General features: G+C 33.9%; 7 protein-coding genes across 9 annotated transcripts; 1 reads left to right on the top strand and 6 right to left on the bottom strand.

The window, feature by feature from the left end:
* Positions 1 to 2,825: 2,825 nt before the first annotated feature.
* Positions 2,826 to 3,865, bottom strand: LOC106764131 (protein TIC 20-v, chloroplastic). Its single transcript, XM_014648361.2, has one exon. The coding sequence runs from the start codon at positions 3,707 to 3,709 to the stop codon at positions 3,065 to 3,067; it is 645 nt and encodes a 214-aa protein (XP_014503847.1). The 5' UTR covers positions 3,710 to 3,865; the 3' UTR covers positions 2,826 to 3,064.
* A 1,574-nt stretch (positions 3,866 to 5,439) lies between these two features.
* On the bottom strand, positions 5,440 to 6,665 carry LOC106764597 (nuclear transcription factor Y subunit B-3). The gene has a single exon (XM_014648878.2). It carries the CDS (start codon positions 6,388 to 6,390, stop codon positions 5,812 to 5,814), a length of 579 nt encoding a protein of 192 aa, XP_014504364.1. The 5' UTR covers positions 6,391 to 6,665; the 3' UTR covers positions 5,440 to 5,811.
* Positions 6,666 to 13,264: 6,599 nt separating this feature from the next.
* Positions 13,265 to 14,335, bottom strand: LOC106764598 (nuclear transcription factor Y subunit B-2-like). Its single transcript, XM_014648879.2, has one exon. It carries the CDS (start codon positions 14,223 to 14,225, stop codon positions 13,767 to 13,769), a length of 459 nt encoding a protein of 152 aa, XP_014504365.1. The 5' UTR covers positions 14,226 to 14,335; the 3' UTR covers positions 13,265 to 13,766.
* A 190-nt stretch (positions 14,336 to 14,525) lies between these two features.
* LOC106764596 lies at positions 14,526 to 16,382 on the bottom strand. The gene has a single exon (XM_022781794.1). It carries the CDS (start codon positions 15,510 to 15,512, stop codon positions 14,727 to 14,729), a length of 786 nt encoding a protein of 261 aa, XP_022637515.1. The 5' UTR covers positions 15,513 to 16,382; the 3' UTR covers positions 14,526 to 14,726.
* Positions 16,383 to 18,753: 2,371 nt separating this feature from the next.
* On the top strand, positions 18,754 to 20,568 carry LOC106764599. Its single transcript, XM_014648881.2, has 3 exons — positions 18,754 to 19,057; positions 19,869 to 19,966; positions 20,076 to 20,568. The coding sequence occupies exons 1-3, from the start codon at positions 19,015 to 19,017 to the stop codon at positions 20,340 to 20,342; spliced, it is 408 nt and encodes a 135-aa protein (XP_014504367.2). The 5' UTR covers positions 18,754 to 19,014; the 3' UTR covers positions 20,343 to 20,568.
* Positions 20,569 to 20,829: 261 nt separating this feature from the next.
* LOC106764592 (cysteine synthase 2) lies at positions 20,830 to 23,514 on the bottom strand. Its single transcript, XM_014648871.2, has 6 exons — positions 23,172 to 23,514; positions 23,027 to 23,101; positions 22,651 to 22,794; positions 21,796 to 22,182; positions 21,471 to 21,706; positions 20,830 to 21,323 (listed from the first exon to the last, which is right to left on the bottom strand). Exons 1-6 carry the CDS (start codon positions 23,421 to 23,423, stop codon positions 21,101 to 21,103), a joined length of 1,317 nt encoding a protein of 438 aa, XP_014504357.2. The 5' UTR covers positions 23,424 to 23,514; the 3' UTR covers positions 20,830 to 21,100.
* Positions 23,515 to 24,639: 1,125 nt separating this feature from the next.
* On the bottom strand, positions 24,640 to 27,122 carry LOC106764594 (two-pore potassium channel 1). 3 transcript variants are annotated; one of them, XM_022781792.1, is made up of 3 exons: positions 26,774 to 26,878; positions 25,212 to 26,126; positions 24,640 to 25,028 (listed from the first exon to the last, which is right to left on the bottom strand). In XM_022781792.1, exons 2-3 carry the CDS (start codon positions 26,105 to 26,107, stop codon positions 24,878 to 24,880), a joined length of 1,047 nt encoding a protein of 348 aa, XP_022637513.1. In that variant the 5' UTR covers positions 26,108 to 26,126; positions 26,774 to 26,878; the 3' UTR covers positions 24,640 to 24,877. The 3 variants fall into 3 exon arrangements, with proteins under 3 accessions (XP_022637513.1, XP_022637514.1, XP_014504362.1); XM_022781793.1 differs by lacking the exon at positions 26,774 to 26,878 and adding an exon at positions 26,402 to 26,750; XM_014648876.2 differs by lacking the exon at positions 26,774 to 26,878 and adding an exon at positions 26,912 to 27,122 and having other exon boundaries at positions 24,642 to 25,028.
* Positions 27,123 to 27,189: the final 67 nt, after the last annotated feature.

Genomic DNA, 27,189 nt, shown 5'->3' on the forward strand with positions numbered 1-27,189 from the left:
TTAAACTTTAATTATTTTGGAGAATATGCAGGTATATGTTTAACATTTACTGAAAAACCCATTCAAAGGTAAAGCTCGCCAGAGCAATTAGGTCTGGAAAGAAGAGGGAGACAGAGGTCGTTCTCATCATCCAACAAAATTACATTTTGCAGGATAAGAACAGATAGCAGAAGAAATAACATGTGACAAACGCATAAATTAAGCATTACCAGACATTTTAATTCCGACCAAAATCTTTATGAGCAAGCACAATATATGACCGCAATCTTCATGTTTTGTCTCCCAACATTCTTTTGTCCCAAAACAGAGTGAAAAATCGTGAATACTGTTTTTTTTTCACAAGTATCCGAAGTTCAATAAATTTCTCTACTTCAAGAGACAGTTTCTTGATAAAAAAAAAAAAAAAAATTGCCTTATATACTAATCATGGTGAGGAATTCCATCATGAATGGTAGGGCAGCATTTACCTAAGATGAAAACAACAAGGTCTAAAAGAAGTCTTAAAGATAGAAAAAGAAGAAGTGAAAAAGAAAGGTTGCAAACTTTATCAATCTGTTAGCACAGAGTCATGCAAAGTGGAGGACATTAGTGTGTGTTAGTTCAATGATGTGATGACAAATGTGCTGTCACCATATCTAGAATACTCTTTTCCTCTAAAGCTTTTGTAAGCTTATCATTGCAATCTCCATCATTGTTTCTTATAAATGAATTTTCTTAGTCTAAAGCAAGTAAAACATTAAGCTTTAGAGAAGATGTTTGAAGCAGAGTTTCTGGGAGTTGTAGTTACAGCCCTTTGGTTATTATCAGAGTCTAAATTTGACCTTAAAACTCATGGGGATGCATTAGCTGATACCATTCCAACCCCAACAACTTCTTGTGAGAACTGTCCACCCCTTTCTGGTTATCCTTCTTATGGAGGAGCATCACCACCACCTACTGGTTACTCTACATATGGTGTCCCTCTTCCTCCTCCTCCTCCACCACCACCACCACCATCACACAAGACAGGAAAAGGCCAATCCAAGTGTCCTCCAGCTGCAAGTGTTCAATGTTGTAACCCTCCAGCTCCTTACACTTTTGGTTATGCTTATGGCTATGGAACTCCAGATCCTTATTATCCCCCTCCTAATCCCTACACCTACGTGCCTTATGGGAAAGGTCAAGGCCCTGCCTCTATGATTCTACCATTTCTAACTCCTCTCATCACTCTTTTTTCTTCTTTTGTATTTTTTTCCTCTGAATTTGGCTGCTTTTTGTTGTTCATCGTTTTAGGATGATAGGAAAAATTAAGGATCCTTTTAGATTGGAGATCATAGATCCTTTATTGTTGTATAATATCCGGTTGTCAATAATTTTAGATGCTGTTGTAATTACAAATACTGTAGTGTAAAATATTATGAAAAATATCTCTTCTATTATTAATATGATTTCATCTAAATTTAGTACTACAAGAAATTAAAAGAAAGAAAAAGGATTCATAGCTACTGTTATAATTAAGAGTTACTTGAAATTTTGAGAATTACACCAATTATACGCGTGTTTTACTATGTTTAAAGAGAGAAGAGAGGAAAGTACATGAGTAGGTATGGCACCAGACTAGCACCAAAAATGGAGATTAAACTAACCAGTGTTGTGCGATTAAACATTAAAGGATTTAACTATAGATAAATATTTTTTTAAGACTATTATCTAATAATAAATTGTCATGTATAACAAAAGTAAGATTAGTGTATACACGTGTATAATTCTCGTATACAATAAAATTTGATGATGTTTTTTATTCATCCGAATATGTCAAGAGCTTATAATAATTCACCTAAACTACATAACCAACTAAGTGAGCAAGAATTCCTGTGATATTAAAGATTAATTAACAGCCACTTTATGTATAATTTTAAAAATATTTATAAATCTTATTTTTGTTGTACATCAACGTGAAAAGGTTATATATCCCACTTTAGTGACATCTTGAACCTATTTGAGACAACAGATAACTAATTTAAGGGATGTCAATCCTCAAGCCCTCCTAAACTTGGGAAGAGTGGTGGAACTTTACATTCACACCAGAATTTATACTGCATGTAACACCTTTAGATTCTAAATGAAGATTGATTAAACTCTCTAGGATTATCCTAATCCCACCACCTTCAAGCATTGACACCATCTTATATCACTCAGAAAAGCTTGTCATATAGATTAAGGAATTCTTACCACTTTCACATTCAAGTCGGGCTCACACTCCATCATGACCTTTCTACATGTATTTAAGCTATAAAAGATAGAAGATGATGGGTAAAATCCAAAAGTTGTCTCACAGATTATCCTTTATCAAACAAATGTGTTACTAATCAAACAGAGGTGAGAAACTCATGAAATGCATTGAGATCTAGTGTAGGGATCTGCGCAGTTCAATATTTACTAACTTTTCAAATAACAGCAACATAACAATTTGGTCAAGCTTTCAGCAAAAAGCAGAGAAATTTGGCATTGATAGTTTAATACCATCCACAGCTGCATGCTGCATTGCTATTTATGTATGCAGCAAACAATTTATTTGGGTTGCCTTGCCTCCATCATATGTAGAAAAGTTTATCAAATGGATATAAAAAAAAATATGCACAGAAAAATATTCTAACATTAGCAGAGTACCTTTATCTGTGCCTCCTCCACCCTTGTGCATAACCATTGTAAAAAAACACTACTCTGAAGTCTGAACTCTCAGATAGCTCAAACTAAAACCTAACAATGTAAGAACTAAGAAGTTAATGTGTCTTTGTGTGCGAGAAACGTGAAAGCTGAAAATCCACAAACATTCAGTAAATCCAGAGAGAAATAACATTGAATTCAATTAAAATGTAGAAAGGGAAGCTTCTCATCGTCTTGCAATAATCCAATCCCGATTTAGAAAGACATACTAGAATCCAGAAATGTAACAAACAACTAAAATTCGTTTCAAGGAAGTTTTCTAGGATAGCTATTTAGGAAGTGAAAAAGCAAACTTCTCCACTGCCTAGGCTTAAGTTGCTTTGCTATACAAGTAAATTATGAATAATTGGTCGGTGATTCAAAGAACCTGCCTGTCAGCTGCCTCAGCAACAATGGGCAATCTGGGGATTTGACCCACCAAGCACGAAGAAGAACCATAGATCAAGCACACCAAGAGGAAAAAGAACACGGTGCTATCCAAACTCATCATCAAATCCAACCCCAACCCATCCCTGGGATTAAACCCTCTTTCCAAGAGGTCAGGGAAAATCAACAGCACATCAAGGACAATGGCTTGCATAGTGTTGAACCTCACATACCTACTGAAATTGGGGTTTCTCACCACAACAAAATAAAGGGTCAAAAACACTAGAAACCCATTAAAGGGGAAGCTCTTGAAAACTCTTATTGCAGGCACCAGTGGTTGAATAATGGCCTGAACAGGGTAGAACTGAGTGATTGCATACTTTCCATACTGTATGCCATCAAAGAAAGGGTAAAAGTAACAGAGTGCGGAAATTAAACGGTCAGGAACATCGGCAGAATCACTGTCATTGGATTTGGCCACTACAAGGTTTCTCAGTTGATGGGGTTTTCTCAATTTTTTTGGAAGAATGTTGAGTGTGAGAAAAGAGGGGTTGACGGAGGAATGCAGAAAGGTAGATTGAAGTGGTTTTTGTGAGAAGGTAGAAGCTACGGGGCAGAGGAAGGTGGAGCAAGCCATGTTCCGACCAAAGATTCGATCTTGGATACTGTTATGCCAAATGGGTACAGAAGATGAGGTGTGAGAAGAAGATTGACAAGTTTACATAACATCTCATGATCTTTCTTATTTCAACAACATTTCAAAAATATCTTTTCCTTGAGTTCGTGAAAAAAATTATAAATATCTTATCTCCTTGGTCCTAAATAATAGAAATTTTTGTACAATAAACCTTAAACCTCAAATCAATATTTTTATGTTATTGTAAGAAGATATTTTTCGTAAAACATAAAATAGTTATTGTTTTCTCATCATTTGTTTTCATCAATTACAATTTTCCACTATTCGAATTATTTAAATACCAAGAAAATTCCATTATGTTATAAATACTAAAGCTTTTTTTGTCTGATTTTAACCAAATGAGAATTAAATAAGAATGGTGACATTCAAAAATAAAATAAAAATGCAAATAAACAAAAATTATTCTGCATATTAGATTGAATTGATTTTGAATAAAAGAATTGTCCACACAATTTTTTTGATTTTTTTAATTCGTCTTTCCATCCATTTAATTTAAAGCACTCGGTTTAATCTTTACTTTTGAAAAGAACATTAAACAAATAAATGATAAAATATGTAGTAAATATAATAAAAAGTTTATACATAAAATATTGTAATATATTTTGCTTCATATAAAATTGTACTATTTAGGAATGGTCGATTTCTATGTAATCCTCTGAATATCAATCAATCAGTTAAAGATTTGATTCTAGAGTTATAAATGGAATGAGATTGAATACTCAAAACGATAAGCTTTATTACATAGTGATCATGGACCAACATAATCTTTTGTATTCTATTTATTATTATTGACATTTTTTTATCTTTGTATAAACTTATCGTTATTATTCATATAATTTTTATTAATTATTTGTGTAATTCTTTTAGTTTTTTATCTTCTTAACTAAAATTTTTAATGATTTAAAAAATAAAAACAAGTTGTAACTTCTTTTTTCTTATAAATAAAACGCTAATTCTCATAATCAAAGAACACGACTGTTTTAACTTAAGTATTCTCTAATGTGCTTCAAATCAGGAATGTTCTTATTTTTTCTATATTTCTCTTTGAATTTTACAAATATTCATAAAAAAATTATTAATATTATAAAATGTTCATTTTTCTAATTGTCATTGAATTAGATCTGTTTATAAACGTTCCAAACTCTAATTACCAGTCTTATATTTGATCAAAGGTTGATTAGCTGAAGAAAATGCTAATAAACGCGTGATTTGGGCTTTCTTGTGTAGTTTTGGGCTTTCTGGGCTCGTAACAAACCCATGACAACTTCACTAGAAAACACTGACCAAAAGTAAGGCACGAAGAAAATAATGGAACAAGAAAAACAAAGGTGGACATAAAGTAAAAGTGACATTTTTTATTAGGACAATGATATTTTTTTTTTATAACATATTAACACTCTTTTGTGTCATTTTATGATTTAAAACGATATTTATAATTATTATAATTGACTGTGAAATAATTTTAAATTAATAAAAAAAACATATAAATGATATTAAAATATTGTAAAAAAAATATTATTAAAATATGATTATCTTTTATTTAAGTAGATATTTTATGAGAATTGTGGTTTGAATTTGCCTTTGAAGATGAAAATCATTGAGCAAACAGTGATGACTTTAGTATGTTTTGTTGTTTGTTAGAGATGATTTGGAATGTTTGAGAAATTGCATTGGAGGTAAATAAACAATGATAACTAAGAAATAGTAATAATACATTACATATGGTACAAAAATAAAAAAATAAGAAAAGATTTAAGAAGTACTATAGGTAGTATGATAGAAACAATAACAGTAACATCACTAACCCACCCACTCGTCACTGTCTTAACTTTACAGAGTGCGTGCACAACCCCAATCAAAAATTCCTTCAATTTTCTTCACTTCAAAGTTTAATTAAATAATTAATTAATGAAGCATTAGTCTTTGTTATGATGATGATGATGATGAGTCATGCATATGCCGTTTTATGATTTCAAAATTAATATACTAATAAGAAAAAGGAGTGGCAAATGGAGGACCACGTAGATGTATGTGTGTATCTATTATCTGGGTCTACCAGGGGCAGGATAACTGGGCCCGGGACCAGGCCCAGGCCCAGGTCCAGGCTTACCCATAACGGGAGGGGCACTCACTTGATGGAACGCGGGGGACCCGTAGACGTGGCCCGGATGATGCATCATGGCGGCGGCGGAGGACGGGGAGTAGTCGTAGCCGCTCACGGAGGAGGAGGCGGCGGCGTCCTTGTCGCGTGCGGCGACGGTCTTCTCTCCCTCGATCTCGCGGAAGCGCTGGAGGTAAATTTTGAGAGGCTCCACGTAGTCCTCGAATCCTAAGGTGGTCATCGCCCACAGAAGGTCATCGCCGTTGATTGTCTTGCGCTTCTCGCGCTGGCACTTGTCGGAAGCTTCGCCGGTTATGAAACTTATGAACTCCGACACGCATTCCTGCACGGTCTCTTTGGCGTCCTTGGAGATCTTGGCGTTCGCCGGCAGAGCCTTTTTCATGATCCTGCTTACGTTGGCGATTGGAAGGAAGCGGTCCTGTTCCCGAGGCGATAACTCGCTGAAGCCGCTGTTCCCCGCGTTCTGCGCTCCTCCCGAGTCGTTGTCCGAGTCAGCCATGGACTCGGCGCGGATTCCGAAGGCTCAACAAATTCAACACTCTACTCTGCCTTCAGTTGACTTCCAGCGAGAGAGAGTGAAGAGAAAATGGAAGAATGGAATGAGCAGGGTCCGTTGGATCAGAGGCTTAATAAGCCTCTATCCGCTGGACACGTGGACCCTTCTTCACCGTTGTTAGTCGATAAGTGTGTGCTTGCACGGAGGGCTTTTTGACCATTGGATTTGACGATGGAGCAACGATCTGGACCGCTGGTTTCGTATCCGCTACATGTTCCACTCTGACTTGGACTGTCTAATCGCCCACTCAGCACTGACTTCAAACCTTTTATCCATGATCTCGTTGCCGTTTCACGCTGATAAAAGAAAAAAAAAGGATAAAAGAGTAAATTAAAAAAATGTTGTTATATCAAAATAATAAAATATTCGACAAAGTTTGGTTTTCCTATTCTTCCAATTTGAGGAACGAAAAAATATAAAAAAGTTTATATTTTGCCAAAAAATTATTATTAATTTTAAGATTAAAAAACCTTTGTAGTTAATTATAATTTTGCATTCATTGGAGTGTGAGTGTCCACAAGGAAATAGCATAATAAATTATTAGAAGGTGAATAATTAGTTGTTCGGTAGAGTGGACTGAAGGAATGGTTTTCTTCCTTTAGAAGCAAAATTAGATTTTCCAAATATCTATCTAAACTCGGAATATAAGACATACATTCCAAAATCATTGCCATGTTGCCATTAAACCACGTTTCTCCCATGTTTTTTCAATACCTAAAACTCAAACATTTTTTTTTATTGAGCTTTATATTTACACACGTGAGATATTATAATAATTAAAAAATTATTATATTTAGAATTGTTATAAATGGATTCTAAGTTTAATTCAATTTTATAAAATCAATTTATAAGATGAAGTTTACATTCATTTATATAATATAAATTAACTTTTTTGAACAATCGGTGTGTGACTTTGAATAATAATAACTGATACCATGGATTCCTAAATTAGATAGTACATTATTTTTTTAATATTATTAAAAATAAAAAAAGAAGAGATTTTATGTCAGTTTCTAAAAGAAGAAAAAAAGATATAAAAATAAAAAATAGGAAAATTTCCAATAATAACCTTGAAAGATATAGTAGGTAAAAGGTTGAAAAATAATGAGTAATAGTTAAATGATACAGAGACAAAGGGCTTTAAGGAAATGGATGACACTGGTTTAGTTATACTTAATGGTGACTTTGCATTGGTCACCCACCAATGCATCATTCCTTTAATTTCACGTCTTTTACCTTTTGTTTCCAATTATTTGTTCGTCTCTTTTATTTTCTCATGCATCATTTTTCTTTTGCTGAAAACAAATTATAGGAAGGAAGATGATGAATGAATTCATTTTCTTTATTGTATAATCGAGTATTTGAGCTAATCAATATGCTAGAAAGGTGACGTAAATTCTTTTTTCATGAGTGATTTTTCTATATGATCATTTAGAAAATAGTTTCTACAAACTTGATTAAGTGTTGGAACGATTATTAGATACATAACTTACGGTATCAAGTACTTAATGCATTTAAACCCACTTTTATATTTAGAAAGGAGTTTTTCTTTTAAGAGATTAAATGTTATGTGACATTTTTTATATGTTTTTTATTTTCGTGAACTACTTGTATTTTTTGGATTAAATGTTTTTATGTTTGAAAATTGAAATTAATTGTTTTTTTAAACTTTAATTTAATTTAATTTTTTAACTTTAATGTGTAAATTTTGTGTTTTTATATCAATTTCGCTAAGTTTAATTGATGTTTCAAATGCATTTTATATAATTTTTGAGTTGTTTGAATTGTTTGATAGACTATGTTAGTTGAAAAATATATTTGAAATATCAATCAAATTTAACAAAATTTAGTTAAATGAATTAAATTCATATATTTTTAAAGTTGAGAGACTAAATTAGATTAAAGTTTAAAAAACAATTAATTTCAACTTTCAATAAAAGTTAAGGAACCAAGAACATATTTTCACCTATATTTTCTTTTCTTTATATGTTTTTTTTCCTGTCTAGTGAATCCTTTCATTCCTTCTCATGAAAAAACTCAAGTAAAAAATAGGTTAATAACCCGTTACCACGCAACTAGTTTAATGATCTACGAGTAATAAATTGTTATTTGGTCCTCCACAATGTTATTTAACTGATTCTTGTTTTCTCTCTTTCTTTGTCGATTTAGTTTTTTGTTTAAGTTTGTCTTGTTTAATATAACTCATTCTTGGATACTTTTTTGGCTTAATATCTCCATTGGTCCTCTGATTTGTTAACTAATCTCATTTTGGTCCTCAAGTTTGCAACAGTCTCAATTTAGTCACAATTTTTGAAAATATGAACACATTGTATCCCATCCGTTAAGTGGTAGCAGACGGCGTTAAGTGTTGTCCACGTATTGGAATGAGAATGTGGTGAGGTGTTATTTTTTTTTACGTGGCAATTGGGATTTAGGGATTTAGGTTCCTCTCGCAGCACGTGCTCAAGAGCCTCAAGGACTCCATCAAAACCCTAAAATCTTGTGACTCCTTGATGCTTATGGCGGAAACGCTTGGAATCACGCAAAGGTGCGTTGATTATGTGGTTTCCAGAGCTTCGTCTGCGGATCCTGCATTGTTTGGGTGGCCGGTGAGTGACGCCACTACTGCTTCCAAACAAGTCCTCTGGAATGGAATTGACGGTGTAGGAAGAAGAAAGGTTGGCGCCGGTCACGGCGATTCTTGGTTTGAAGATCTGGCGCTTCTGCGTTTGCCTCTGTTCAAGAGATTGATTCTTGCGATGAAAATTGCGGAGCTGAGTCCTGAGATTATTGAAACCTACGTGATGTATTATGCTAAGAAGTACATTCCTGGTGTTTCAAGATCGAATCGGAAGCCGTTGTCGTTACCTTCGTCGTCGTCATCCGTTGTGACAGAAACGGAGCAGAAGGAGCTTCTGGAGACGCTGGTTTCAAATCTTCCGCTTCAGAAGAGTTCGAAGGCCGCAACAGCGACGAGGTTTTTTTTCGGATTGTTACGAACGACGAATATACTGAGTATAAATAGTCGCTAGAATCAAAAGGGGTTGCGTTAAAATGGGATAGAGATTGAGATTGTAGTTGTTGGGTTGTGAGTGTGAAGGGAATAAAGAAATAATTGATGACGATGATTTCGATTAAGAGCCCATAGACAAGTTCGTCATTTGCGTTGTGTTTGTTTGGTCTGAATATATTGTTTAAACTGATTGGTGAGGAAGGAATTACGAAATTGGTGTTGGTCAGTGGTAATGGATGTCACATTGGATGCTTAAAGGCTCCTAGTTATTGATATTTGGTGGTGCTGCCATTTTATATTGTGTTTTTTTTCATTGTCTTTTCCACTCACTCGTCTGATTCAGAGATGCACACATTATTGGAGATGACTATGGTGGTTGACTATGGTGGTTTACAGAAAATAAATTTTCCAGGAAAAATAAAAATTGTAACGATGACCCTTTGTGTTAATGGAGGTTTTAGTTTAAGAGGAAGAAAGGGTGTGTGTATGGGGAATGAGGGTTTGAGGGTGGGAATGGAAAGGAAGCATGGTCGGAGGAGTGAGTGATCACTGATTGAGGGAAGAAGAAGGAATACCGCCACATGGATTTAATAATTTTAAAACATAAAAAAAAAATATACAAGTCAGCTCAAATTAACGTCGTCTGCTACCACTTAACGGATGAGATATAATGTGTTCATATTTTCAAATATTGTGACTAAATTGAGACTGTTGCAAACTTGAGGACCAAAATGAGATTAGTTGACAAATAAGAGGACCAATAGAGGTATTAAACCTACTTTTTTCAATACAATGTTGTGATGTCATTTCCTTATCTTTAATATATACCAACCTTATCAATTTCTCAATCCATAATAAAAATAAAATGAGTATGTTTTGTTTTGTTTTAATTTTACATTATTATTTCCATTTTATTATTAATTTAATAAGGTTTAATTGCTTTTTTTGTCCCCAGTTTGGTTGAAGTGTGTCAAATTCGTCCCCCTTTTAGAAAAATGTCAATTTCGTCCCATATAGAAAAAATTTGTGTGAATCAAGTCATCTCCGTTAAAAATCATTGCTTTCAAAACTCACTTTATCCACTGCAATATCAGGGATCAGACCCATGAAGTAGTTATTGTTCAAAACTCACTTTAAGTTTTTAACACCATTAGTTCAAAACTCACTTTATATACTGCAATATCAGGGATCAGACCCATGAAGTAGTTATTATTCAAAACTCACTTTAAGTTTTTAACACCATTAGTTTGTATTTAACGGAGATGACTTAATTGACACAAATTTTTTCTATATGGGGACAAAATTGACTTTTTTCTAAAAAAGACGAATTTAACACACTTCAACCAAACTGGGGACAAAAGAAGCCATTAAACCATTTAATAATTGTATTAATCATAGGAGAAATATCCATTTTTTTACGTCATTGCATTGTTATATTTGGTAACCTAACCAATTTCTTTTCAAATGTCTCTTCTCCTTAATTTCATTCTCTTTGAAAAGCATTCATTTATTTTTAACTTAATTAATTTTTAATATGGTCCTCTAATTTAATTTGAATTTTCAAAACATCTTCACAATTATTAGTTTTCCAAGTTTAGTCATTTACATTTTTAAAAAAAGTTAAATTTAGTTGTTTAATTCTTTTAAAAACATCAAATTTAGTCATTTAGTTTTTTAAAGACATTCAATTAGGTTATTTTGGTTGTTCGTTGGTCCTTTAACTATTTTTCTTTTTCCATTCCATTAGAATTGTAAGTTTACTTTTCTTAGACCGCCATTCATGCTCAAGCAAGAAAGCAACCACCAACTAAATTATAAAAAAAATATACCAAATTTAATATTTTTAAAAAACTACAAAACTAAATTGATAAAACTAATAACTAGTGATTTTTGTAAAAATTCGAATGAAATTAAATGATCAAATTAGGAATTAAGTCTCTCTTTTTATTTCACAGACTTTGTATTCTTTTTTTACTTATTTTTATTCATTCAATATTTACAAGCTTCATTCGTATTAATGAGATAATTTTTTTAGGAGATAATTTTTTTAGGTTAAAACTCTTAAATCATCTTTATATTTGTGTTGAAATCTTAGTTTCATCCTTAAGTTTTAAGTTGTTTGATGTTATTTTTTAAAACTTGTAATAAATAAACCTTTTTTTAAGTAAAAAAAACATTAAAATGTGCTGAAATGTAATATTTGTCAAAACACATGTTATAATTTAAGTATTTGACATATTATTTCGTCCTTTTTAATCATGACTGTTTGCCTTAACATTTAAATTAAGTCAAACATTATTCATCTTCTTCGAAAATTGATCAGTTGAAACATGTATCGTTATTCTTACAACCCATAGACATGTCCTGGATGATGTAACACCCCTACTTTGTATGTAAAAAATTACAGCAAAATTCAAGTTTTATGGATTAAGAATAAATTGAAAATTTTATGGCAAGAAAACTCATTACAAATTTAATAAGGCGTATCAAATACTAAACAAAGTGTAGAGATAAAGTTTGAGAATTTTAAATAAACTTAATTTATTATAACTTCAATTATATATATATATATATATATATATATATATATAAAAGAATTTATTCTAAACATTACCAGAATCTATGTCTTACACTTTAACTTTAACTTATTTACCACTTACCAGAACAGATTGAAAAATATACTAGTGCTTGTTACTCACAAGTTTAACTACTTTAACTAAATTATTCATTTGATTACTTATACCAAGAAAGGGACCAAAACTGCCCGCGTAGTTCATTATCTAACTTAGTTCAAAGGATAAGCTTCTTATTTTCATTAAATAAAAATCAGAACAGGTACTGGATGGTGGAAATCAAAGTTGCACCGAGAGAGAACAAACAGGCTTGTTCAAATAAAAGACCCCCACCATATACATATCAGCCATGCTTGGAATTTTTTTTTAAAAGACACACAAAACAACATAGTATTGCCACTCAATTCAGACTTGCCATAAGAAAATTAAGTCAGCCAGTTCACTCATAGATGAGTGAAGAAACCAAATTATTTATAACAGTAAAATTCTGCAGAGTTACAAAACTGTTAATAAAAGGAATCTGAAGTTTTCACTCTTTTTGGCTTTTCACATACATAAGATCAGAAACAAAGAGTTGGTCAGCATATAGGAAGTGATATTGCACCGAAAGGCATAGTCAAAGAACAATAAAATATATGTACCGAGTGGCAGAACCATTAAGATTAACCATCAACCTCAGTGATCCATATGAAACCATAATTCTTCAGGATATAAAAGTCATGCCATGAATAAATGGATGTAGGGCCACTATCCAATAATTCTATACGGCTTCAAGACATACAAGAGATTTTAATCTCATTAGAGCATCTAAGGGAAACAAACCGAGAGTTCTAATCGCCACACACAATATATTGACAATCAAACTCTCCTTTCTTTCCAAATGCAGAGTTATAAGGTATTTGAAAGCCATATTATTCGGTCATTCATCCTTCTAGTCCATCCATCTCAAAGTTAGAATATACATTTCAACCAAAATCATGAAGCAGAGCATACACACAAGCCAAGCAACTATGCTATCTTACATCAACTATATCATCAGAACACATTTCACAGATCAACAATTTCAAGTATCCATACAATTCAAGCATATGTTAGCTCTCCTACCTGGATTCCTTGGTTCTCCTCAACGAAAATTAGCAGCTCCAACTCGTCTACACTATCTAAGGTATCTACAGATTGTCCAACCTCTTTGCTTACTTCTTCCTATCTTAGACCAACCTTCTCTCTTCTGTTTTTCCTGTTTTCCTTATTATTTTCGTTAATTATCATTAAGGGGAAATTAAGGTTTTATCCTTGAAGCTAGCAGCTCCTATGTTTGGACGTTTTCAATCAAAGAAGGAACCAATTTCTTTAATTCACGCCTAATGTCTCCATAACCTACATTCAAGTTCTGTGCATGGTTTGTTTCATTTGATTATTAGGTGATTAGTTTGGTTGGAACTCAAAACATAAAGTTGCTAAGCTGAAAAGAAAGGAAAGGGTAGGAGTGAGGGGAAAAGAAGACAACTTTCATAATGGAAGAGAGGAAAGAAAGGGATTACGTTTTCATTAGCCAAAACCAAAAATTATGTCTACTGTCTAATTCATAGGCTGTATTGGATGGGTATTTTCGAATGTATAAAAAAAATCTACATACCATGGTAATTTAATAAAATACAGAATCACATCTTAAATACATCAATACACTACTGGAGAAAGAAGAAAATATGTTTTATCGTAAATATTTTGGGATCTCACAGATGATGCATCATGGCGGCGGCGGAGGACGGGGAGTAGTCGTAGCCGCTCACGGAGGAGGAGGAGGCGGCGTCCTTGTCTCGTGCGGCGACGGTCTTCTCTCCCTCGATCTCGCGGAATCGCTGGAGGTAAATTTTGAGAAACTTGGCGTAGTCCTCGAATCCTAAGGAGGTCATGGCCCACAGAAGGTCATCGCCGTTGATTGTCTTGCGCTTCTCGCGCTGGCACTTGTCGGAAGCTTCGTCGGTTATGAAAATTATGAACTCCGACACGCATTCCAGCATGGTCTTTTTGGTGTGCTTGGAGATCTTGGCGTTCGCCGGTATAGCCCTTTTCATGAGCCTGGTTACGTTGGCGAGTGGCAGGAAGCGTTCCTGTTCCCGAGGCGATAAGTCGCTGAAGCTGCTGTTTCCCGCGTTCTGCGCTCCCTCCGAGTCGTTGTCCGAGTCAGCCATGGACTCAGCGCCGATTCCGAAGACTCAACAAATTCAACACTCTACTCTGCCATCAGTTGACTTCCAGCGAGAGAGTGAAGAGAAAATGGAAGAATGGAATAAGCATTCTTTTAGCCATACATTGATTATTTATTTTTTTAAAATATTTTTATTTATTTATTATTTATTTTTTTACTTATATTTTCAAGTGTTCAATTATGTAAATTCAAAACGTGATCCTCTTAATATTTAATCATCGATAACAACATATTCTCTTGTTGTGATTTTTATAATTTTAGTAAATAAACTATTTAATTAATATTTGAAGGTGTAAGAATATAGCTCTTATCCAACAAAAATAAAAATGGCCTTTACCTTCATCTTGTAACTTGTAGCATTCAAACAAAACATAATCATATTATGCTATCTAATGTGACAAAACTGCTATAACACATCATTGTAAAACTGAAACTAAAGATCAATAGGCCAAGTTAATAAAAGAGAACAAAATCATGCTAAAGTTCAAGAAAACTCCTTCTCCAATCTCAAATCTTGGTGTTTTGTGGATCCCTTTGAGATATCAATCTCAATTAAGTTTTCATCCTCAATCATCTCATCAATTTCTTCCAAGAGCTCTGTGAAACGTTGCTGTTTGAAAAAGCATTCTGGCCAGAACTCTGAAAAGTGATTGTTTGGAAGTTTGATTTCAATCAAGCCATCCTCCTCCTCATCATAATCATCACAATCATCACTATAAATAGCCAAGTTATCAGATATATAAAGATTTTGATTTCTACTGTGATGAATCTCAGAACTTTCTCCACTCATGGTTGAGCTGCTGATGCTTTCAGTATCTGATGGAAGTGAAGTATCTGACTTTGGATCAGCTTGTTGCTCATACTTCTCAACACTGACTTCAAAACCTTTATCAGTGATGTTTCTGCTTTCACAATCTAATGGAAATGAGGACTCTGACTGTGCTTGAACTTGGCTCTGAGAAGTTTCACTTTGTTGGGTAGTACTAGTAATATCTTCTTCTAATGAAGGCTGTATTTCCAATTTCTTCTGGTTATCTTGGACGAGATTTTCATGTAAGGACCCTTTTTTCTTTGTCATTGTGACAAGAAACATGGTAGATAGAAGAACAATCAGCAGGGTAAGAAGGGAAGGAGAGGATTCAGAAACTGAAAAGAAAATGAAAATTGAAAACAGAAGGACAAGAACCAGAACGATTGGTGATAATAAACTGCCAAAATTTGAACACAGTTTGTGACAGATCTGTTGCTTTGTTACTTTCACCATGATCATTCACTAGAAATATACTTTTCGTGTAAAATCCAAACCAAATGAAAAGGCTGCAAGAAGATATACTTCTTGTTAATAAGGAGGTGGTCTTTTGAAAAGACTAAAAGAAAGAGGCAGATAATGTTTTCAATCTGTATTGCCTTAAAATACAGATTGTGAGAGCAAAGTTAGAGATAAGTTTCAATGTGGTATACAGGAATCTGTGGTGCCATAAGAGCCCTTTAAGGTATTAGGTAATAACTTTCACCAAGTGCCCTACTTCCTATTTTTTAATCAGTTGCTAAAATGTCAAACAAGAAGAAAAGGAGGGAAATGTTTAGCTTTTCAATGTGAAACAAGAGTTGTAAGATCATGACCAGAACCCCAAAGAAAACAAGTTGTTTGAAGTTTTGAGCATGTTTCATCAAACCTGATAAGGATGATGTCTGATTCTTGGAAGATCAAGTTCCTTTGCACTGCAGAGGAACTCTGCTAGCATGGAATCCAACTTCAAACCAAATTGTTTGTTGTATTTTTCTCTGGCATGGAACCTTTTATTATTCATTATCTGCATGTGATTCTCTTGGAGATAGCAAAGCTGTCAGTTTCCCAAGAATATTTACAACCTCAAAGCCTTGGACTTGTCGATGCATGTGCCAGCACACATGGCTAGATACCTGACCCAAGAAAACAATTTTATCAAATCAATGGATAATGTGCTCAACAAGGACCTTGCTTCTCCCTCTGTTTCACTCGCAATCAAACAAAACCTATTTGCAAAAACCCAACACACCGAATCAGGAAACTACAGATTTCTCCAAACAACACTTCTTTATGGGAGTTCCTTTCTTGAGACACTTTCCCATAAGACACTTTTTCGTACTAGATTTCCATCACTTGCATCAAACAAATGAGAAAGTAAAATACAATATAAAAGTAAAGATTTATTAATTTATTACTTTAAAATTTTGGATTGAAAATACTATCAATTCCGATTATATTCATATTGGTGTTGTATGTTTTCGGTGAATTTCTAGATAAAATTCATATATGTATAGTATGATGATACGGTCAAATAAAGAATCTAACCGATAAAATTATCGAAAAGGGATGGCCAGTCCAAATAGATTATGCACCATCCAATCAAAATAAAGGACTCGCAGACGGTTGATCCCAACACCCTAAACATTGTTTCTAATCAATATTACTAATAAGCATTACTTAGTAGATAATACGTTAGGATGTAATAGGTTAGGATTGTCGTGATTAGCATTTCATTGATCTTATTTTCATATTGAAATCTATAAATAAAGGTTAAAGGTAACAAAATAGTTGATGATATTTATTGCGAATTTAAGATTTTGTTGTGACTTAATTGGATTAATCACTGACTCGAACATCAAAACATACCTAAGCAAATTTAGAATAAAGTGTAAAGAAGTGTTTTGTAGAGATCCTCGATCCTATCCCTAAAACAATATCAAAAATAGCTTTTTGTCTCAATAAAATTTGAGTATGATAGAGGTTGACTAAACTTCTCACCAAACACAACTACAATTCTTAATAAAGTAAGCCACATTAAATAAATATTATTTCTAATCAAGATTACTCGTAATTAGGATTTTATTAATCTCAAACTTATCTAAAAGCTTATAAACAAAAATCAAATATAAGAAGATAGTGATTACATTTATTACAAATTAATAAAGTATGAAAGAGTGTTTTATGGAGATCTCGATTCTACCGTCTAACAATGTAAAAATAACTTTTTGCCACAATGAAATTTGAGTATGATGGCAGGTTGACTAAACTTCCCAGCAAACACAACTATTCTTAATAAATTAAGACACATTAAATATGCAATCAGCAATGTTCTTTGATTAATGAATAATCCACTTTCTACTATTATTACCTAGGTTCATTATACATACAAAAGTAATTGTCCTCAAAGTCCTTTCCTGCTTCTGCATGTCATGCTCATGCAGACTTTAATGGAGTGGAGGCCCCATTATGGAAGATATCCACAACATTCTCAGCTACTCTCTATTCCTTTCCTGTTCCACTCTATATCAGCTATCAGGACCAACTGCTTCCAATTTTCATTGCTACAAGACTTTTAAACCAGCTAAAAATAATAATATATGAATTATTTAAAAGACTAATTTCTTTTTTAATTATTTCTAACTTCAACTCCTAAAATATATGAAACTATATATGATAAGGGAAATGATATATAAATAATATTTGAACATTATCATACGTGTCATTGTGTGATTGGTCTAAATGACACAATGACACCACCATGAACTAATCACACAATGACACGTATGATAATGTTTAAATATTATAAAAAAAATGTTGTCTAAGTATCTTGATAATAATACTTAGCGTAATCAAACAATATCATAAACGTGAAAATGCATCTGTCAGCTTTTTCACCTTTTCTGTCTTGTTCTATACAATTCTTAGCCTTAATCCCTCTCATAATCATTTGCTCGTGCCAACGCAGAAATGATGCTATAAAACATGAAGAACAACAGACAAGAAAGACATGGAAACAGATTCACAAAAAGACATCCATCGCATTGATCAAATGCTTTATAGTGACCTTTATTTGATTGTGTTTCTTGGTGGAAAATCTTGTGCATTATTATGCCTTCTCCTCAATGATTATTGTTCTTGACATTTTTAAAAGTCTATCACTTTTCATCATTTCTTTAATAATATTTTTTATTGTATTATCATTATACTATGCTTAAAGTAAATTGAATGTAATTATATCTTGAAAGTTTACTGTAATTAGTTTTTAATTCTAATATATAGTTGAGATAAGTGTTTAAATTACTATCAAGTCAATTTTAATTTGAAATGTATGTTATCATAAGTTCAATTAAAACGAACCACTCTCTATTAGTTTCACAGTGACTTTATAACATGAATAATTGAATAACATTGAAAGTAAAAATAATGATAAAAATTAGAATTGGTTGTATTCCAAGGTGTGAAAAGGAAAATATTATATTAAAATTATAACGAATAATTTTTTTTTCATTTGAATATTGCTAATGGAATATTGATTAGGAATTAAAATACAAGAAGGACAGCTTTTATAAAAATGACCAGATAAATAATTTTTGCGAATCTTTTCTTTAATAAATTGTCAATCATCTACCAAAAAAGGAAAAAATAAAAACAAGCATATGCTCTGAAGAATCCCATTCGAGAATGTCAATGACAAAACTACCCTTTAGCAGTGGAGAACTTCAGTCCAATCTGTACACTATTTTGCCCCAAATCAAAGGGGTAATTCAGGCACGCGACCAAACGCGCACAGTGAAACCCTAGAGTTGGGGTTTAATTGCCCTCTCAATTTCCTCCACAAAGAAAGCATCTTCAAACACTCGATCGATTGATTATTAACGTAATATTCTTTCTCGAGATTTGTGTTGGTGAAATTTTGGGTGTTCTCTCTTCAACCGGGCTTCATCGCCCAGCGCGCGTTCAAATCCATGGTCGTCAGTTTACGATGGACCCCTCTCCTCAGATTCAACAACAAGAAGACGAGTGGGGTATGCCATTATTTTCCCTTCAATTTTTGTCTTTTTTTGGTTCTGGATGACACCACTGGGAACAAAGAACGAGGGTAGAAAAAAAGGATCTTTTGAGGTTGTTTTGTGTTGTGTGTTTTCTCATTCTTCTTTCGAGGGGTGGGGTTTTACTGATGGATTTGTAAATGGGGGGTTTTTAGATTGTTGAAGACGGCAATGATGATTTGATTCTGCGTTAGTTTCAGATTGAATCTTATTGATATATTGCATCTATATGGATCTTATTTGAATCACAACGCAAAAATTTTGAAATTGGATTGGTTATTATTATTGTTGTTAATTAATTTGCTGTTCTAGTTTGTGGGATTGTCATCTTTTCTGATTTTTTTTCTCTCTGGGGCCATTGCCTGTGGTGCTCGATGCTTATCTTAGGAGCATATCCGTGTGGAATGCTTATAGGTCCATCTTAATTTGATATCCTGCTGATTCAATTTTTTAATGCTGTTTATTTTTTTTTTTTTTATGTAAAGTTGGGGCATTTAGTTTGGATTGAAATCATGTCCTAGCATACAGAGAATTTTAGCATTGAATTAGGTTTATTATTATATGTTCTTTTTGTTTATTCTTGCGGATGACTGTTTTAAGTTTTGTGATTTATTGTGCTGTACGTTTGCAATGAAAACGAACTACTCTGTGACTGTCTTGGGAGATTCTTACCCACTGACTATGGAATAGTTCTTTCTTTCCTCTGAGATGTATGCATCTTAACATTTAACTTCTTCGGGTAAAAAATGCATTTGATTTTTAATGGGTGGACTATTTTTTGTCGTAGACACTGATGGATTTGTGATTCCAAGTTTGGGAATTGGAGACTCTGATCAAAGTAAACCTCATGTTTCTACTGTAGAATCTTCGAATTCTGCATCAAAGGTTAGCTAAAGAAAATATTCTTTTTGGAGACTATAATTTTCTGGTTTTAGTCTTTGATGATGCTGGTTGCGTAGAAAATCTGAATGCTAACTACTTTAGTTTGTTGTAGGCTAAGAAGGAAGAGAACATCTATCTGGGCCCACACGGAGCACCTCCTTCACTAGCAAAACAGCAGGAGCTAAATTCGTCTAACCGGAAGCAGAGGCTGAAGCAGAAGCTGAAAGAAGCTGACAAGAGAAATGGTGGGATGGGTAGGGAGAACAAGGTGGATAATCTGAGGGAGCTTGTGGGTGGGGGCAGTGTGAACTTGGTAAAGGGATCCCCCAAAGACTGGCTAGATCCACATTGCCAAGAATCTCAGTTTGAGAGAAGGTAATGCATTGGAGATTTTGGTGTCTTTGGACTATTTTTTCTTGGAGATTGTCCACTTTAGCACCTTTTGTTATACAGTTTGATGTTTCTCTCGAGACTCCCAATTTGGGAGGTTATGTACCATGATAATAAATTTATCACTTAGGGTTTGTTTGGAAATGTGGTACGGTGGTGTTGAAGAGAAGTTTTGTACTTTTCAATTTATTATACGAAGGTTGAGTTGAATGGCATTGCAATCCAAACACACTCTTAGAAGATGTAGTCCAAACACTCACTTAGAAGGTTGAGATGGATGGAACTGTAATCCAATCACACTCTTAGTCGATTGATAATAAAGATCTTGTGCCGCACAGTAAACTGTAGCTATTTGTGGGAATGGACTTGACATCTTGATCTAAATATTGCCTATTAATGCAGACCAAAGAAAAATATTAAGGTGCTAATGAATTTCCTTAATACACTGGCCAACCAGATCTATTATTGGAGAGATATGGATAAATCAATAGCCATATTAGATTCTGATAAAAAAAAAATTAGCAGTCCTCACTTTGAATACCTTGTCATCACGATAGAGTTTACAAAAGTTTGGAGACTACTAATTACAAGTCTTACAACGAATGGCATATCTCCCCCAGTTCTAACTATCTATATCAATCACCACAATATCCTCAGTTCTAACTTCTAAGTGGTCACTGCCATCCGAGGCAGGCCTTAAGCACTTACCCAGTGGCATTAAAAATTCAAAACTCTGAGGGGACCTATTCATTCGATCCCCAAGAACTCCAATCCAGCTGCTTTCGGTGTCAAACCCAGCTCAGACAAGTATCCAACATTATAGAACTTGCTCAAATGTCTCATTCCACTATCGCAGAGTATGGTCACAATGGTATGGCCAGGGCCAATTGCCTGTGCTACTCTAACTGCTCCGACACAGTTCATTGCAGATGAACTCCCGAGGAAAAGCCCATCGTTCTTCAAAAGAAACCTGATACATACATAAAAGACGATAATGGTAACAAGTTCAGGTATCATTTCATGTAATCACTCTTCTGGTTGAGACACAGAAAGTAAAAGAACAAACAAATGTCAAAAATAAGAAAAGCGGGAAGCCAACAACAGAGTAAGTAACAACCTAGCCATTTCAACAGCCTCCCTGTCGGTGCCTCTAAAGGCGCCATTAAGTTTTGCCATCGCAAAATTCTTTGTTATCCTGTTAATTCCAATTCCTTCTGTTATAGTGTCAAATGGATTCTTAAGTCTTTTTCCTTCAGCCTCCTCTTTGGTGTACATCACTCCCCGAGTTACCTTATTATACAGACCAGAACCTGGAGGATCTACGAGGAAGCATTTGATTTCTGGATTCTTTTCCTGTTGAACATGGGACAAGAAATATATCAGACAACTTTCACACCCAAAATGGAATCTAAAAAGTGGAGGCAAGTGTGCTGTGGTCAAACCTGAAGAAACGTAGAAACACCAGCCACAGTGCCACCAGTGCCTGCTGCTGCAACAAATGCGTCTAACTTTCCATTGGTCTGTTCCCAAATCTCAGGCCCTGTACCCTGGTAATGGGCCCTGAAGTTCGCTATGTTTTCAAACTGATCTGCAAAAAACCCACCTTGGCAGTCACTAGGAAACAGAGAACTATAATGGTATCCATCAGATTCATAACCATTTATTTTCGCAGTGTCCTTGTCATTCAGATGTAAATTTCTCTGTTTCAGCGCAAACTCATTTGCTTCAGATGCCCGTCTTCTTGCGATATTTACAAAATGGTCTTTGTGAGTAATGGACACTGGTCGCACTCTTTCAACAGTTGCCCCAAGGGCTTCAAGTATTTGAGACTGAAGATTGATCCATGCAAGACAATCATCAATCAGATACAAAATCTTACGAGAAATTATTAGCAGGTATGAGACTAATCACCACATAACATGCATTCAAGCCTTATTAATTCCTTTTTACACAGTGGAAAATTTGATGATGTGTCATGTAGAGATTCACCAAGACTATAGATGCGTGTTAGTCTCCGACAACCTAAGGGGATATTCAATAAGTACTTACGTATAAGTTGTTTATATAATTAAAAGGAAATTAAGGTTAAACGGATTTCTTATAAGCTATAAGCTGTTTTCACAAGAAATCCTGCACAGCTTATTGAAACAAGAAAACAACATATAGACATATCACAAGCTCTCCAAATAAGCTGTACACAAGTTCTTCTAAACGGGAAAAAATGGTCAAACCTTCTAAGTTTAGGACGAGATTGATTAACAGACTTGCTGGATTACATTACAATAATTATAAAATACCTTCTCAATGGCAGCATCATCTGGTATAACCACGTGGGTCTTGCACCCATAGGCAGGAGCAACAGTAGCAATGCTAATGGCAGTACTTCCAGCACTCCCTTCAGTGACTATTCCACCTGGACGTAGCTGGCCAGATTCCAGAGCCTGCGCAATCAACCATAGAGAAAATCTTCAGGCTGATACGTATATGTAATCAGATTGAGAATGAATGAACAGTGTGACAAAATTGACATTCATCCCCAACGAAACAAAAGGATAAATAAATAAATAAATAGAGAATAGTGAGACATCGATAGGATGAACCGAAGCTTTGATAATTGTATGAAAAACAGTGACTAACAGCACACGCGAATGCTTGAAAGTACTTTGAATTAACCTCTTGAATTATTTGAAGAGCAACACGGTCCTTGACACTGCCTCCGGGATTCAAGAACTCGCACTTGCCAAGAATCTGAGGTGAAATTGGTGGTCAGCGGAATGAATTCGTAAAGATAAAGAGATGAGCAGAGATAGACAGTTACTTGACAACCAGTGGCGGCGGAGAGGCTGTTGATCCGAATGAGAGGGGTGTTACCGATGGCCTCCACGACCCCATTCTTCATTGATATGCTCTTCTTCTTTGAGCGGCGGTCACAGATTAAATAGGTTGTAAGAGCGACTGAGATGAAGATTGCAACACCAACACCCACGGCGCCCGCGCTTCTCGCTGCCACCGGCGCCATTTTTCCTTTCCACCCTCTTTCTCTGCTCCACAACCGCCATTCCCAACCCATAAACAAAAATCAAAGTTATTGGGCTTTCTCTCATGCTTGGACCTCCATTTCTCCTGGCCCATTTACAATGACACTCCCCCAAAATTGCTCCTCACCTTCCAATTTAAGCATACATGTTTAAATTTTCCATTTTTAATTTATTTATCTTTGTACATTGATATGATGTTTGAATTTGCAATTTGAAATAAATTATTCAGATAAATTGCTTATGATAATTTGAAAAAACATTATACAGTTTGTTTCTTTACAACCTCACGCATTAAATTAAATCAATATTTTTTAATGATTTCGTAGCCAAATCCAATTTGGTTCATTTCTCATTCGATTTCAAAAACTTAAATTTCACTTAACTTATTACATGCAGGCGAGTTGAGATACAATTTTATAAAAAAAAAAAATACAATTTTTATTCTTTTTTAATATGAAAACTGAAACTAAATTTTAAATTATTAAACTAAATATGATAAGAAAAATTTCATATTAATAATCATTATATATATATATATATAATAGATTATCGATAAAATAAAATTTTAAATGTTATAAATTATTGAGATTATTAAACCATAGAATTGTCATGCCAATGAAAGGTAGTATGTAATATTTGGTGCTAAAATTTAAAAGTTGAAAAAAAAGATAGACTAAAGTGGAAAATTAAAAAGCTCAAAGGAAATTTTAGTGTTTTAAAATTTCAAAACTTAAAACTCAACTATAATAAACAGAGGCATAACTTATTTAAAATATTCGTTTGTTAATTAATTTACATAATTAGTATTTAACTGTTTTACTAATTAGATTAATTCGCTCAAACTTCTCACTGACATATTTTACTACTCATTATATGTGTTCTATTGTTATCTAAAATGTATAAGAAGAAGAATTACTTCTAAAGATTTTTTTTTTTACAAAAGTACATATTTATGAAAAATGAAAGAAAACAAATAAAAAATATATATTTCCTTTTAAAAATAAAAATCTATTTTTTGTTATGTAATGGTAGTGGGATTCTACATTTAGTTATATTAAACAAAAATAAAGTTGAAATAAAATTTTACTTATAACTTACTACAATGTGAGTCGAACTCAATTTAATAAAAAAGAAAAATTTGCATTCACTTCTATATCAAAGCTATATTTTAGTTTTCAAAAATTAAATTTGAAGTCACTTATACATCATTATTTAGCTATATAGTTTAGTTGACAACTTGGGGTCTTCAACAAATTTAAAAAATTTCATTTACATATTTTAAGCTTGAAGAATTATATATTCAACACTACAGAAGATTCTGAAGTGCAAAGTTTCAAGCTTATATTGAACAAAAAATTAAGCATATAATATACATATATATGAATGCTTACATGAGATGTACAAGCAGCTCGGTGATTAAGTGATCAACAATTTGATAGTAGAAAAAAAAAAATACTAACACTGTACCAAAATGTAATGTTTTAATCTAAGTTGACTGAGCAAGTGTTATATCCGAAGGTGACAATGTACCAGAATCATCAACATCTAGCTGTTCAAACTCCTGCATCACAAGTGATATATCTTCTTGACTAATCTTCCCCATCTCTTTCAGTTTATAGATAACAAATTCGGCAGCCCTATGAGAAAAAAAAAACAAAGACAAAAGTTAATGAAACCATGTTTTCATAATTGATTGTTGTTATTGAATTTGACCGAACAAATCTCCAAACTAGCTGACTGAGAGCTTAGACTGTTCGGTCAAATTCGATAAGAACAATTATATAATAATATATGTGACTTTCAAAGAATGCTTAACTAACCCAACAGTTCCATCCTCATCAAGATCAGCAGCCTCCAAATCTAAATTGGTCACTTTCCTTGTAAGCACCCACTTCACAAGCTCCTTTTGTCTGATTTCAGTGTTTAGCTCAGCAATGTAGAGGAAAAACTGAGCTAAAGTAATAGTACCTGTCAATATCCAAAACACGGCAAATATTCTTCCTGTTTGAGTTGAGAAGCTTTTGTCCCCATAACCAAGGGTTGTGATGGTAGAACAAACACAGTAGAATGCATCGATAACATCCAATTTCTCAACAGTCACCAGAAAAATTGTCCCTGCAGTGAAGAGAACCAAAAGGAGGAAAAAGACTACAAAAAGTTTGTATCTTGTTTTATTGGTCTCAAGCTCCCTTAATATTCCAGTTGAACCAACTTTTTGGTGCACGTGCATAGCTTTAACTAGCAAAAGTTCCTGTTTCTCAACTAAGTAATCTGCTGCTTTGCTTACAGTCAGTCCGATCAATGCCATCCCAGAGAAAACAAAGGCACATGCAAGTAGTTTCGTTAGGTGGCTATCTGGCACAAGGTCTCCATATCCAACAGTGGTCATTGTAACAATTGTAAAGTACAAAGCATCAAGAATTCCATCTGTTTTCATCCCCTTGATCTGGTCCCTGACAAGGAAGAAGATTAAAGCACCTACACCTAAATATACTGCAAGGTAGATAGCCACTCTTTTATAATTTGGATGTAAATTCTGAAATAAGGATGTAGTTGGATGAGTTGTTTCTTTGCATTGTGTCTCAGGAGGAACAAGATCTGTGCTAGGAGCACTTCTAGAGCGGTGTAACTTTCTCTTGTTTAACAGCCGTTTAGCTTTTTGAGTCTCATTCAGTGATCCTGACAGCAAGGGCTCCTTTACATTATTGTTGGTCATGATGTAGGAACCGATTCAGCTGCAAGACAGTCCAACCAAGCAACATCATACTCTAGATTCAAATTTGCAAATTAGGCTCTTAGATGCCAAAAAGAATCCTAGAACAAACACAACTAATGAACAAGGACTTCTTATTTAGCTCTTAATTTCTCAATGTCCAATTCAAACACTTCAAATTTTAATGAAAGCTATACAAGCTTCGTCATATTTAACATTCCTACTAAGTTGACAAAATAAAAAAGTCAACGAAGTTTGGTTCTTGAAGTAAATTCAATTTCATCTTAAGGATTTTACCCTCGGAAGTATTTTCCTCTGCCCAAGGGCAACCCTGTAAGCCAAAACAGTTCCCAGCAACGGTAACCTAAAATTACAAAAAACAAATCGGAGTTTATGCCTTAAAAATAACAACTTGCAAGAGCCTTTGAATATGGTTCAATATCACAACCTAAAGCCTAGTGATCTGAGTTGGGGCAACAATGAATACTTTAAGGTTGTTCATGCGAAAGACTTGTCCTGAGGTCAAGGAGCATGAAAATTTCCCCATTTCTAGAAACAAAAACAGTACTGTTCAAGTTCAACCTAACACTCTCTTTACAGAGAAAAAGTGTGCAAAATTTACAGATCACAGATGACTAATCAACATCCAAAAGAGAACGAAAACGAAACCATTAAGCAGTGGCGATTCCAATGAAATAGGAACCGAGCATGAAGAAGAAAGTCACGTGTTGAACTAAGAATCGAAGAGCAAACAAAACCCATCACAACAACAACAAATGTAATTCATATTCCGAGGAAAGCTCTAACCTTTGAAGTGGTTTACTGTTGCTGGAGCAGATGAGATGAGAGTATGGAAAAGGCTTCTGATTCAGTGAAAGTGGATCCCATTTGACATATTTAATATCACTCATAAACCAATTTGCGCAAGAGAATAACTGGTTTATTTATTTAGTAGTTCTTTGTTTGATTTTCAAAAGGGACAAGACAAAAAAAGTCGCACGTATGTGGTCCACGCGGTAGTTTTCGTCAACTGTATTTTGGCTTCTCTTTCAAGGCTGGTTATATATGTCTAGAAAAAGGAGACG

This window comes from Vigna radiata, chromosome 6, assembly GCF_000741045.1.
Source record: "Vigna radiata var. radiata cultivar VC1973A chromosome 6, Vradiata_ver6, whole genome shotgun sequence".
In the NCBI taxonomy this organism is placed as follows: Eukaryota; Viridiplantae; Streptophyta; class Magnoliopsida; order Fabales; family Fabaceae; genus Vigna; species Vigna radiata.

What these genes read in the sequence shown, in the direction of transcription:
- LOC106764592 (XM_014648871.2), bottom strand. Translation starts at nt 23,423, where the DNA reads ATGGGTTGGGAATGGCGGTTGTGGAGCAGAGAAAGAGGGTGGAAAGGA. An exon ending in CCGCCGCCACTGGTTGTCAA is followed by an intron (nt 23,102 to 23,171) that starts GTAACTGTCTAT and finishes ATTTCACCTCAG; the next exon opens with ATTCTTGGCAAGTGCGAGTT. An exon ending in GAGGCTGTTGAAATGGCTAG is followed by an intron (nt 21,324 to 21,470) that starts GTTGTTACTTAC and finishes TGTATGTATCAG; the next exon opens with GTTTCTTTTGAAGAACGATG.
- LOC106764597 (XM_014648878.2), bottom strand. Translation starts at nt 6,390, where the DNA reads ATGGCTGACTCGGACAACGACTCGGGAGGAGCGCAGAACGCGGGGAAC.
- LOC106764131 (XM_014648361.2), bottom strand. Translation starts at nt 3,709, where the DNA reads ATGGCTTGCTCCACCTTCCTCTGCCCCGTAGCTTCTACCTTCTCACAA.
- LOC106764596 (XM_022781794.1), bottom strand. Translation starts at nt 15,512, where the DNA reads ATGATCATGGTGAAAGTAACAAAGCAACAGATCTGTCACAAACTGTGT.
- LOC106764598 (XM_014648879.2), bottom strand. Translation starts at nt 14,225, where the DNA reads ATGGCTGACTCGGACAACGACTCGGAGGGAGCGCAGAACGCGGGAAAC.
- LOC106764599 (XM_014648881.2), top strand. Translation starts at nt 19,015, where the DNA reads ATGGACCCCTCTCCTCAGATTCAACAACAAGAAGACGAGTGGG. An exon ending in ACAACAAGAAGACGAGTGGG is followed by an intron (nt 19,058 to 19,868) that starts GTATGCCATTAT and finishes TTTTTGTCGTAG; the next exon opens with ACACTGATGGATTTGTGATT. An exon ending in CTTCGAATTCTGCATCAAAG is followed by an intron (nt 19,967 to 20,075) that starts GTTAGCTAAAGA and finishes AGTTTGTTGTAG; the next exon opens with GCTAAGAAGGAAGAGAACAT.
- LOC106764594 (XM_022781792.1), bottom strand. Translation starts at nt 26,107, where the DNA reads ATGACCAACAATAATGTAAAGGAGCCCTTGCTGTCAGGATCACTGAAT. An exon ending in GATGAGGATGGAACTGTTGG is followed by an intron (nt 25,029 to 25,211) that starts GTTAGTTAAGCA and finishes TTTTTCTCATAG; the next exon opens with GGCTGCCGAATTTGTTATCT.